Below are 13492 nucleotides of genomic sequence, written 5' to 3'. Positions count from 1 at the left end.
GAAACCAGACATCCTCTTCATCCAAATCACTAAGATCGCTTCCCATCTCTTCAAAGACATTCAGTATGGTACTTTGACTGGTAGATATTCGCTTTCGCATGGCCTGGAACAAGATCTAACTAAACAATAAAATAATACGAGTGAGAGAGAGAGAGAGAGAGGGAGAGGGAGAGAGAAAATAACCAACAAAAAGAAAGTTCTTTTTTCTTTGTTTAATCTTGACCTGAATAAAAGAAGGAAAGGCGCGAATAAAAGGCAAAAAGAAATAAAAGATAGAGGTAGACTGCTGATTTTTTATCTGCAAGGTCATCCAAATCAAACATCACAGACCACAGGAAATTAAAATGAAGAGCAAGAAAACAAGTCCAGGAGTGCTGCTGCTTTAGAAATCTTTAATTTTCGAAAGTGTCATTCTAATCAACTTCAACCAGCGGGACTTTACAGTCGCCACCACACAAAGGCATTGTCCACTTGGACTGCAAGGTCCCAAAAATAGAATCCATTACAGCAGTCGCCCGAAGGGCTTTATCGGATTTTTTTATGCCAAAATAATTCCTTACACATAAGCAATAACTACTGCAGTTTTGAATCTGATCTTACAACGTTGTAGCCCGCTATCACAAATAAAAAAAAAAGACTTCTTACCTTTTTTGAAAAAAAGTAGTAGCAAAACTTTACTGTCAGCTGAATAACTCATACTGAACGCATCCTTGACTTGTTACCGAAAAATCGACTGGCAAATAAAGCTGCAGTTTTGAATCTGATCTTACAACGTTGTAGCCCGCTATCACAAATAAAAAAAAAAGACTTCTTACCTTTTTTGAAAAAAAGTAGTAGCAAAACTTTACTGTCAGCTGAATAACTCATACTGAACGCATCCTTGACTTGTTACCGAAAAATCGACTGGCAAATAAAGGCGGAAAACGATGAAAAAGGTTGTATGGCTCTATCTGTCAATTTAGAAGTACCCAAAGGATTTTTAAATGCCGGGACTGTAAGATCTTGTCGGTCGCGAAAGGGTTAATTGAAATCTGGTAGGCATTAATGACCTTATCCAAGTCAAAATCCCAAACCCAATAATCATCGCTATCATTTTCAGTTTTGATACGTTTCGACTCTCGCTGTCCAGTTTGATTTTCATCTAACTGCGTAGTTTTCCGTTCTTTTGCCGCAAGCCTTTTGGCATTAACTCTTTGAGCAGCTTCTTCGGCTGTTCTTTCTGTCATTTTAAGATCTATACTAAAAATTTCTCTTTGAAACGCCTTCTTATATACTTATAATGACCCCCCCCCCCCGCGTGCAAATCGTCATCCACTTTTCGGAGCGCCCTTGCTTCAGAGCCATAGTTCACCACTGTCGCTTCCAATATTCTTATCTTTATTATGCAGACTTATTTTTCTATTCTTATAAACATGTGTAATCTTGATATTGACCTAATTGTTAAAATAAAGTTTGCCTTATTAGGGATTCATTTCAAAAACATTTTTAAAAAATCAAAAGGAAAATAAAGAGCTACATTAAGCCAAAAAAGAGTAGAAATTAAGTCAATTAATCTTCAAAGCATAAAAGTATCACAATCACTTTGGTGATTCTAGTCGAATTAGTTCCTTTCGAAGCTTCTACGACAACTCCTGCTACGGATTCTACTAGTCTATGACGAAAAAAAAAACACTTTGTCCACGTTGCTTACTTTACTTAGACGACGCTATTGCGCTGCCTATGATGATAAATACTTGAACATATTTTTTTAAATACCAAAGACACAAAATGTTAAAACTAATTCTTTAAATTGATCACGTGGAAACATGTACAACCATATACATATGAAAAAACTTGAAAATCCGGGAATTTAATTTTTGAAGTACTAAAGACACCAAAATAAAAAAAAAAAATATTTAGCCCTCTAAATCTGTCCACGCCCTATTTTTGCGTAAAAACCCGAGTTTACAGCAAATTTCCTTTTAGTTACTATAGGTAATACGTAGTTTAAACGTCTGCAAATATTTTCATGAACAATATTGACAAAGAAAAAAAAAATGCAAAATCGCAAAACGGAAAAGATTTAGTGGAAACTAATTGCTATGAATCTGACAATGCTTCTCATTTATGAAATTCCAACTCTGCAAAATCTGTTGATTTCCATATTAGTGGAAATCCCCCTAGTGAATGGATATGAGTTCGTCAAGCTCTGAAAACGGCTACTCCCAATTATCAGAAAGCATAGTTGATGGGGCCCAAGTTCATTAAAGATAACATTAAAGATATCATTTCAGGATGTATGTTCCATTCTCTTGTAATACCACAAGTAGCTTCTTTTACAATCCAAGATGATGATAACACGATTCCTGAGGAACCAAGAAGCTCATTTTAAGGTTCATCCTCATGATAAACAATAGAATAAATAATGCTTCATTTTGTGTAAATTAGACGTAGCCATAGAAATGCAGGTAGATTATTTCACAGTTTTGTCCATTTGCTTACAAAGCAGAGATTATAATTATGGACCATCTTTGTATTAATGCAGCTAAAAAAAAATAGCCACATATGTAGTCAAAATTCGATTCTGAATCCAAATATGACTGATTTTACCAAGACTCTCCCCTCCATAGTGCTCAAACATATAATACACAATTATACATCTACAATATATTTTTGGTAAATAACCTAGAGCCGGCAGTTTTCAACAAAATTTTATTTTATAGCACAATATTTATGATTCATTTTCATGTTCTTTCATAATTTAATAATCATTTGTGAGGGAGTATGAATGGCCTAAAAAAATAATATATAAATATTTTATATACATAAAATAAAAAAAAATTATTTTATATAATATAAAATAATTTATATAAATAATATATAAATATATTATATTTATATAATATAATATATAAATAATATATATATAAATAATTATAATATATAAAAAAATAATTATAAATAATATATTAATAATTCAAATATAAATTATAAATATATAAATATTTAATATATAAAAAAACAATAATATAAATGGCCTAAAAGAGCTCAAAATAACCCATGTAATCTAGTAATCCAGAGCTTAACTAAGTGATATTGAATTTGTCAAAGCTTGGATCATTACTTCTTCAATTTGTGTAAGAAAACAGATACATAATTGATTATATGTTCATTTCCATCTAATTTGAAAATTGGTACACGTTTTTACAAATAACCTTTACAACTTATTCTTTTAGGCATGAGGCCCCACCTAGAACAGGATCTACTACCATTTCTTTATAATACCTAATATGATCTTATACACCATTAAATAAAAAAAAAAGTTTTTTCAACTGAAAGTAAGGAGTGACATCAAAACTTAAAACGCACAGAAATTACTTCGTATATGAAAGAGGCTGCTTCCTCATCAACGCCCCGCTCTTTACGCTAAAGTTTGACTCTTTCTCTCAATTCTTCTTTTTAAAACAGTAAAAAACTTTAGCGTAAAGAGCGGGGCGTTGATGAGGAAGCAGCCTCTTTCATATACGAAGTAATTTCTGTGCGTCTTAAGTTTTGATGTCACTCCTTACTTTCAGTTGAAAAAACTTGTTTTTATGGCGCTTGGTATTAACCAAGTGACATATAGCAGTCGCCAATTCTGTCGGTCTGTCTGTCTGTCGGTCTGTCTGTCCCGGTTTTGCTACTTTAGGCACTTCCAGGTAAGCTAGGACGATGAAATTTGGCAAGCGTATCAGGGACCGGACCAGATTAAATTAGAAATAGTCGTTTTCCCGATTTGACCATCTGGGGGGGAGTGGGGGCCCGGTTAATTCGCAAAAAATAGAAAAAATGAAGTATTTTTAACTTATCAGCGGGTATTTGGATCTTAATGAAATTTGATGTTTGGAATGATATTGTGTCTTAGAGCTCTTATTTTTAATCCCGACCGGACCTGATGACATTGGGGGGAGTTGGAGGGGGAAAACCTAAAGTCCCGGTTTTGCTACTTTAGGCACTTCCAGGTAAGCTAGGACGATGAAATTTGGCAAGCGTATCAGGGACCGGACCAGATTAAATTAGAAATAGTCGTTTTCCCGATTTGACCATCTGGGGGGGGGGAGAAGGGGCCGGTTAATTCGGAAAAATAGAAAAAATGAAGTATTTTTAACTTATGAGCGGGTGATTGGATCTTAATGAAATTTGATGTTTGGAATGATATTGTGTCTCAGAGCTCTTATTTTAAATCCCGACTGGGTCTGATGACATTGGGGGGAGTTGGAGGGGGGAAACCTAAAATCTTGGAAAACACTTAGAGTAGAGGGATCGGGATGAAACTTGATGGGAAAAATAAGCGCAAGTCCCAGATACATGATTGACATAATCGGAACTTATTTGCTCTCTTTGGGGTAGTTGGGAGGGGGGAGTAAGTCTTAAAAATTAGAAAAATGAGGTATTTTCAACTTACGAACGGGTGATCGGATCTCAATGAAATTTGATGTTTAGAAGGATATCGTGTCTTAGAGCTCTTATTTTAAATCCCGACCGGATCTGGTGATGGGGGCGGGGAGTTGGGAGGGGGAAACCTAAAACTTGGAAAACACTTAGAGTGGAGGGATCGGGATGAAACATGGTGGGAAAAATAAACACAAGTCCTAGATAGATGATTGACATAAACGGAACGGATCCGCTCTCTTTTGGGTAGTTGGGGGGGGGGGTTAATTCTGAAAAATTAGAAAAAATGAGGTATTTTTAACTTACGAATGGGTGATTGGATCTCCATGAAATTTGATTTTTAGAAGGATATCGTGGCTCAAAGCTCTTATTTTAAATCCTGACCGGATCTGGTGACATTGGGGGAAGTTTGGGGTGGGGAGACCTAAAATGATGGGAAACCCTTAGATTGGAAGGATTGGGATGAAACTTGGTTGGAAAAATAAGCAAAAGTCTTGCATACGTAATTTACATAATTGGAACGGATCCGCTCAATTGCGGGGGGGGGGGGGTAATTCTGAAAAATAAGAAAAATAACGTATTTTTAACTTACGAAGGAGTGATCGGATCTTCATGAAACTTCATATTTAGAAGGACCTCGTAACTCTGATGTCTTATTTTAAATCTCAACCGGATCAAACGTAATTGGGGGGGGGGCAGTTGGGGGGACTGGAAATCTTAGAAAATACTTAAAGCGGTGAGATCAGGATGAAACTGGATGGGAAGAATAGAAACCTGTCTAAGATACGTGACTGACATAACTGGACCGGATCTGCTCTCTTTGGTGGAATTGGGAGGGGGGAGGTAATTTTGAAAATTGAGGTATTTGTAACTTACGAAAGGGTGACCAGATCTTAATGAAATTTGATATTTAGAAGGATCTTGTGCTATAAAGTTTAACTTTAGGTTCTGACCTTCTCACAAGTGCCAAATGAGCTCTTGGCTCTTGGCTCTTCCGACCTCGTCCAAATGAGCTCTTGGCTCTTCCGACCTCGTACCATATGAGCTCTCGGCTCTTCCGACCTCGTCACAAGTGCCATATGAGCTCTTAGCTCTTGTTTTTATTTAATTTCTGAACGTTTTTGAATCAATGCATGTTTTGATTTTGGCTCTCTGTAGAGGAATAATCAAAACGAAATTTGCATATTTTTTTTTTTGGCTCAATTGCTTTCTCATAATTTTGATCGAATGATTTTGAGAAAAAAAGAGCGGGGGACGAAGCCTAGTTGCCCCCCGATTTTTTGGTTAATTAAAAAGGCAACTAGAACTTTTAATTTTTTACGAATCTCTTTATTGGTAAAAGATTTACGTAACTTATAAATTAGCTTACGTAAAGAACTTTTGTATTCTCATGTTCTTATTACATATATGAGGGGATTCGCCCCATCGTCAGTACCTCGCTCTTTACACTAAAGCTTAAATTTTATCCCAATTCATTAAGAATGACCCCCTGAATCACAAAAGCCGTAGAATAAGTAGTTGAAATTACCGAAAATACTTTAGCGTAAAGAGCGAGGTATTAGAAGGAGGTGAGCCACTCATATGGGTAATAATTTCTGTTTGTTTTAAGTTTTATTGCTGTTCCTTACTTCCAGCTGAAAAAGCTTTTTCACTTTTATTTTTTAATTGTTTTTTTTAAATAATGCTAATAAATCCTGCTCTCCCTTCATGGAAATTTTCTTCTCCCATTACAAATTCTCGAATGAAAGTTCCCCCAGCATATCCCCCTCTTCTCAACCCCTCCCCAAACCAAACAAATCCTCCTGAAAACGCCTGTATACTTCCCAATAACCAGTACTATATGTAAGCACAGGTCAAAGTTTGTAACTTGTTGCCCCTCCCACGGGGACTGTGGGGGAGTAAGTCGTCCCCAAAGACATAGTTATAAGGTTTTTCGACTACGCTGAATAAAATGGCTATCTCAGAATTTTGATCCGTTGACTTTGGGAAAATAATTAGCGTGGGAGTGGGCCTATGTGCCCTCCAATTTTTTTGGTCACTTAAAAAGGGCACTAGAACTTTTCATTTCCGTTAGAATGAGCCCTCTTGCAACATTCTAGGACAACTGGGTCGATACGATCACCCTTGGGGAAAAAAAAAAAAAAAACAAATAAACACGCATCCGTGATCTGCCTTCTGGCAAAAAATGCAAAATTCCACATTTTTGTAGATAGGAGCTCAAAACTTCTACAGTAGGGTTCTCTGATACGCTGAATCTGATGGTGTGATTTTCGTTAAGATTCTATGACTTTTAGGGGGCGTTTCCCCCTATTTTCTAAAATACCGCAAATTTTCTCAGGCTCGTAACTTTTGATGGGTAAGACTAAACTTGATGAAACTTATATATTTAAAACCAGCATTAAAATGCGATTCTTTTGATGTAGCTATTGGTATCAAAATTCCATTTTTTAGAGTTTTGGTTACTATTGAGTCGGGTCGCTCCTTACTACAGTTCGTTACCACGAACTGTTTGATTATATCATAAACCATATCAGCTTAGGTAGAAAAAGTATTAAAATAAATGTAAAATATTAAAGTAATATAGATGTAATAGAGTAGATGCAATAAGTAAATATAGATACTAACGTAAGATAGATATAATAAAGTAACACAACGGCAACTCCATGGTATAAACATTGAAAAAAGGATTATTGACTAATTTTGTGAATTTGGTTTGAATTCAATTTATGATAATATGCTGAGGTCAACAAAGTAAATCTCAATTCACCTAAGAGCTGTAACCTCTGACCACCTGATGTGTCAGATAAATCTAATGAGCTGGAGCCATAAAGGTAAAGGAAGTTTGCTTCCGCTGTTGCATTGAAAAAAAATAAGAGCAATAAACTATATTTAAAGAGTTTATTGGGTATATTTTTTTTTATTAATTTCTTTTAGTTTTACTGCTGATCATGGACACAGTATATGTGTTCAAAATATACAGTTAAAAATTTTTATATATGTTTCACTGTCAGTTAAAGGATTTATTCCTATTTTTAACTGTTATATTTTCGAGATATAGCTTTTGTTTCCTTTATATTTATTTTTAACCAAAACAAATAAAAAGCTGTTAATCTGCTGCAAATGCTTCTTCTTCTTCTGAATCTGTACATTTGCCAAACTTTATATTTCTATAACACCATCGATCCCGATTGGTCAGCCGTTTTTCATGTATTTAGGCTGTTTTTTTTTTCTGTCTGTGCAGAACAGAGCAATATCAAAAATCAAGAGTTCGTATTGGCACCAGCGGGATTTTAATACTTCAACTCCCGGGATAGGGGATTTGAGCATTGCACTTCCGACAGTTTCTATTTGCCTTGATAATTTTAGAGCAGTAATTATTTTGGCTATTGATGATGCTGCTTCTAAAGAAGTGTTTGTTTACTGAGAAAATCCTTGCCAAAATAAGACATATCCAGACTGCCCTAGTGGGTGCGCGCAGTGTTACCATTCAATGCTGCTGAAAACCATTGGATAAAGCACCTTGAAATGGCCAAAAAAGTGCGCAATGGAAGGGTGTGCTTTGGATGGAAGACTAAACGCCGTGTGACAAATGTAATTCCTAGCTTTGCGTTGGGTGCCTCTCGATGTCTGATACAGAGTGCTACATATTCAACACAATGAACCAAAGATGTGTTTGGGTGTGCTTCTTGTCCAAAACCGGCGAGAAGGAAGAAGAAAAGAGCAGGGACCAAATACAGAAAGTACAGATGTGATAACCACTGTGAAATGACGATGTAGAAACTGGCTAAGAAATTTGGGTTTCAGGTATGAATAGGCCTTGATTGGATCTTGAGGATTAAATATGTTTTCATTTTGGTGTCCATGGTATTTCCTAGGAATCTAGAAATAATCTTGCCTAGCATCAGTTCCTTTGTCTAGCACTTCTAAAATTCGAAATACTAAAATATTCTCTGAGGCCAAGCTGACTTTTATACATAATAATGATAGATGGTAATAAGCTTACCTAAGCTATGGATACAGAAAATGAAGATCGAATTTCGCAATATGAAGCACTAAACGTACGAAATTTAATAATTTTTACCTTCGTTATTTTTATAAATAAATATTTATCCGTTTTTAAAATTTTTAAGAATATCCTTCTACATATATATTTGAGTTTGAGAAACATATTGACACAACTTAAGAGTATATTGCTCAAATGGACTAAGTTAAACTATTTATATTTTCTAGCTTAAATCTGAGGTTGAATCAGTTTGTAAAATCAACTTTCCTATGTTTGTTCAATTAAACAAGCTAATTGACAGGGACTTTATGCTCGGATTTCGTTAAGTATTCCTCTTAACGGCTCTTTACGCTAATTTTAAACAATTGATTTAACTGAAAGAATTTTAGAATGGAAAAAATAATGCCAACTAGTAATTAGAATTATTTGTTTTGTGATTGGCTTTACAAACATTTGGAAGGGATTTTTTTTTATTCTTTGTAAAAAATGCCAATAATGATACATGTGCTTCTATTCTTACGGCTATGTGAATAGAATTTACTTTTTAGTAAATTTACCCAAGTGATATCTATTAGCAAATTGCTCTGGAAGCATTGAGAGGATCATATAAACTTTATTATAAAGAGAGGGAGTTGAGGAGGTGGCAGACACTCACTCAGGATAGTTCCTGTTTGATATGTGTTTTTTTTTATTCTGTCTTTTTATGCTACGCAAAAAAAAACAGTTTTCAAATAATCTCTGTTGCTTTTGTCAACGTCATATAAATCTTTATCATGGAGTTTTTCTCGAGAACCATGATCTTGCATATTTAATATCGTTAGAACTAGTATCTTTACTCATAATCTTACTTTGTGTTTTCTATAATTTGATTCCTAGTAAGAAACTCAAGAAGGGGGCCTGACTTATCCAGAAATTGCAATTAGTTACCTTGATCTCAGGATTGCGTTGCAAGTCAAATCAAAGTTTCAAATCAATAAGTGGCAAAAGGTTATTAACCCCTCTTTGGCCCCCCTTAAAATCTCCTCTTCTATAATGTTAAAAAAAATATGTGATCTCATTTCTAGTATGAATCTCTTATATTTTCTAGCAAAAAAAAAAAGAAGCAAAAGACAGTTCAGATCAACCATTAACTTATTTTATCAATATCTCCAAATTCATTCTCATTGAGAGGTCGCTCTCTTATAAACCATGTACACCATAGGGCTTTGACATGGGTGGGGGAACTATGCCAAGTATTTTGGGAAGTTTGTCAATTGTTTGGAGAGTGTCCCAAGCGTAGAGGAACTACTTGGAACACTTGGGGATCTGAAATTCACACCAGGGTACAGGGAGCGTCCCCTCGAATATCACACCTATGAAAAGTAAGTGTGTAAATCCATTTATAAAGCTAATCCCTCGTCTAAGATTTAGGGACACTGAGGAGCTTCGTTATGAGAAAAAACATTATCTTTTGGCTTTAATTTTGTGTGAAAGAATTATTGCCGGGATTACTAACTAAAAGGTGCTATTATTTAGTCTAAACGTTTAAAGAGACCAAAAGAACAGCAATCATTTCTTTCATGAAAATATTTCTATTGTGTTTTCTGTAGCATGGTGTTTCTTTTATTTTTTTATATTTTCTCTTTGATTTATGTTTTCTCTGTGACGTGATTTAAAATCAAGCAAAAATGACCAAAAGAAGAAGCAGAGGTGTACTAAAGAGAACTGATCTGTTTCTGTGTATGCTTGACTTATGTAGGTCTATCTTAGGTTTTAAAATATTTTGAAGGTATTAATTTTAAAATTCCTGCGGTGAGGGGAAGAGACTGGGGTCTGGGGAAGCAATTCCCCTCTACTGCATAGTAGAATACATTCCTGACCTCTTCGCCCTTAAAAAAAAGTTTTAGATGCTTATGTTTTTTTTAAATAATTTCGTATTTTACCAGCTAATTCGCCAAATTTTTGTGTTTTTTCTGTTCCGCTCGTAATTTGTTATTTTAAAAATGCGTTATTCCGTCCATCCATTAAGATGTAATTGGATAAAATTGACTATTCTTATTGAGCAAATCCAGCTTTTTATTATTTTTTTTTTGCACATAGACCCATTTTTTTGTGGTAGACGGTAGTAAGGTGTTAAGGTTAAAATTTTGCTAAAGTTTACTTTTTTTTCTTCTAGGGATGATTTGCCATTATATGTTGTAGATAGTAGAGTCTGCTGCTGTAGGCTTCAAAAATTTAAAGAACAGTGTTCTGGAGGATAAGGACATCAAGCTGGTGTCATTTAAAAGTGGCCTCTTTGCAGTAAGATGTTTTTTCCTTTTGGTAGCCTCCTTTTTCATTTTCACCCCAACACTAAATGCTTTTGTTAATAGCTGACGACAGTTTAGACTCTCCCTTTGTTCACTCAATCTTCATCGCGGTAACACCATTTTGGACTTATTTAAAGCTTTTTTTTGATATAATAGTACGTCTGCACTAACAGCCAGATTATATTTGGCGTATATGAATAGTGTTGATTTTCAAAGGCAGTTGATTACTCATAAGATTTACCTGTTTAGCCTTGAAAGGGAATAAGGTGGATCAGTGTAAAACTTGTCTGACTGGTTTTATTAAGACTTGGGACCTTTCACTGTGAGGCTACTATTAATCAGAGTTGCCAACTGGACATATTTTATGTCCAAAGGACACAATGCTAAGTGCTGTGACACAATGACTTAATAGAGCATATAAGGGATACATTTCAGAATTTTGAGACATAAAAGGGCCATATTTTACCAATTTATGGCACAAAACAAAATGTTTCCCTATTGGATACATATTTAAAAAAAAATCACTTTAACCACAACAGTGCTAATGCTCCTTATCTAGCACTAAATCTACTAACTACTTACTTTCTGTTAATTTTTTACATTTTATATTGTATTTTTTGGAGTTGCTTGCTATTTCCCGAAGACAGTTATCTGCAAACACTCTTGAAATTCTTTGTTAGTTTGTATTCTTTCATCTACAAACTATTTTATTTCGACTTGGTTTTACACTAGAGTCAAGATAATAAACAAGGAGTCTTTTTTTGTGTGTGTGTGTTAAAACTCACTTGCAGCTTCTGGTAGTCAACCAAAAAAACACACACACATGTGTATGTGTATGTGTGTGTATGTATGTATGTATGTATGTGTGTGTGTGTGTGTGTCTTGTCTGTGTGTGTGTGTGTGTCTTGTCTGTGTGTGTGTGTGTGTGTGTTTTTTTTAAAACAGTAAAAAACTTTAGCATAAAGAGCGGGGCATTAGGTTGAACTTATAGTAGTTCAATTCCTAATTATATAATAGATAATAGTACAATTCCTAATTCAGCTGCAAATGAAACTTTTTATGGCACTTGGTATTAACCAAGTGACATATAGCAATCGCCAATTCTTTCGGTCTGTCGGTCCCGGTTTTGCTGCTTTAGGCACTTCCAGGTAAGCTAGGACGATGAAATTTGGCAAGCGTATCAGGGACCGGACCAGATTAAATTGGAAATAGTGGTTTTCCCCATTTGACCATCTGGGGGGAGTGGGGGGCCGGTTAATTCGCAAAAAAAACAGAAAAAATGAAGTATTTTTAACTTATGAGCGGGTGATTGGATCTTAATGAAATTTGATGTTTGGAATGATATTGTGTCTCAGAGCTCTTATTTTGAATCCCGACCGGATCTGATGACATTGGCGGGAGTTGGAGGGGGGAAACCCCTCCACTCTCTTTACTGCTTCTACTATGAAGAACTCACCGCAGCACCAAGCCACTGGAGTCCAACACAGCTACGCACGTTCCTCTATCCCAATTTATTCAGAGCCTCCCTCTTTACACCCTCCCAGGAAGTTTCTATTCCCTTTAACTCTTTCTTTATGACATCCTCCCACCTCAACTGCGGACAGCCTGCTTTCTGTTTAGCCCTAGACAGTTGGCTGAAAAGGACATTTTTTGGTAATCTGTCATCCTTTATCCGCATATTGTGCCCCAGCTATATCTACCTTTCTCTCATTACAGCCCTACAAAGCGGTATTTACCTACGATATTTGCACCACCTACTGTTGAAATACGGTCTGTCAGAGGGTTTCATTAGTTTATTTATAATGATTTATTTACGTTTTAAGCATGACTTTTTTTTCACTACTTCTGCTCCCCTTTGGTTTAAATTAGTTCTGTACTTATTTTAAAAAACTTCTTTTGTTGAAACAGCTTCTGTTTGTTAAGTTAAAAGAATTAATTTCTGTAAGTTTTGTTGATATTTTTTTTATTGATGAATAAAAGCAAAAAGATGTTGCGGTGCTCTTCATATTCTGGACAAAATTTTGCTAGGAATTCTAAAAATAGCTATATTATAGAACTACAAATGGTTGGGTACGGCTACTAGTATTTTAAAAAATGTGAACAATTTTGGGAATTTTTTTTTTGGGGGGGGGGGAGCTGTTCCGTCGTATCTACTGTTACAACCTTTGATATAGACGAATAACGATCAAACACTTCGTTGTAGGAATTTTTTTGTGTGTGTTATATTTTGCTTTAATAGCTTGTTTGTTTACATTTATGCATTTTGAGCTAGTATATTAGCTAATATAGTTCCAATTTGTTGCAAAAAAAAAAGAAAGAAAAGGAGATGAAGAATCCCTTACAAGATTTGTTTCCAGTTGCGATTCCCCTAGTTCTGAAACTTTTATTGAGGTGTCTTCACGGCCTGAAATTTTAATGCGATCAAAAAAAGATCACACTGAGAATATAACACACTAATAACACACACTTTCAAACTAAGAATCAATACAACCATTTTTTTTTTAACATTCTTTGTCGCTGATGAGCTCCCTTCGGTCAACAAATCAAAATTTAGTATCTACTTGTCCTTTCCGTCCAATATTCCCTCACAGTTTCAGCTAGGTTGCTTAAGGCGTTAATCTATACCATTAACCGTATATGAACTATTGAAGACGTCTCATTCTGATATCCGGGATGGAGATAGTGTCATTTGATTTAGCTCAACATCACCTTAAATATTTACAGAAAATTTCAAATATCTTAGCCGTTCCTGCCGTATTGCAGATGAACCATTTTGACACCCTGGATGCAT

At 35.2% G+C, this 13492-nt stretch overlaps 1 protein-coding gene across 1 annotated transcript in view; it reads left to right on the top strand.

The window, feature by feature from the left end:
• The window catches only part of LOC136042899 (uncharacterized), a 33590-nt gene extending 20108 nt beyond the window's left edge, over positions 1-13482 (top strand). Inside the window, exon 5 of the mRNA XM_065727828.1 lies at positions 10569-13482. Within this exon, the coding sequence (XP_065583900.1) occupies positions 10569-10653 (85 nt within the window). The 3' untranslated portion in view covers positions 10654-13482. The remainder of the gene's footprint in view (positions 1-10568) is intronic.
• Positions 13483-13492: the final 10 nt, after the last annotated feature.

This window comes from Artemia franciscana, unplaced genomic scaffold, assembly GCF_032884065.1.
Source record: "Artemia franciscana unplaced genomic scaffold, ASM3288406v1 Scaffold_2415, whole genome shotgun sequence".
In the NCBI taxonomy this organism is placed as follows: Eukaryota; Metazoa; Arthropoda; class Branchiopoda; order Anostraca; family Artemiidae; genus Artemia; species Artemia franciscana.
This window is presented reverse-complemented; position numbering and strand designations above follow the sequence as displayed.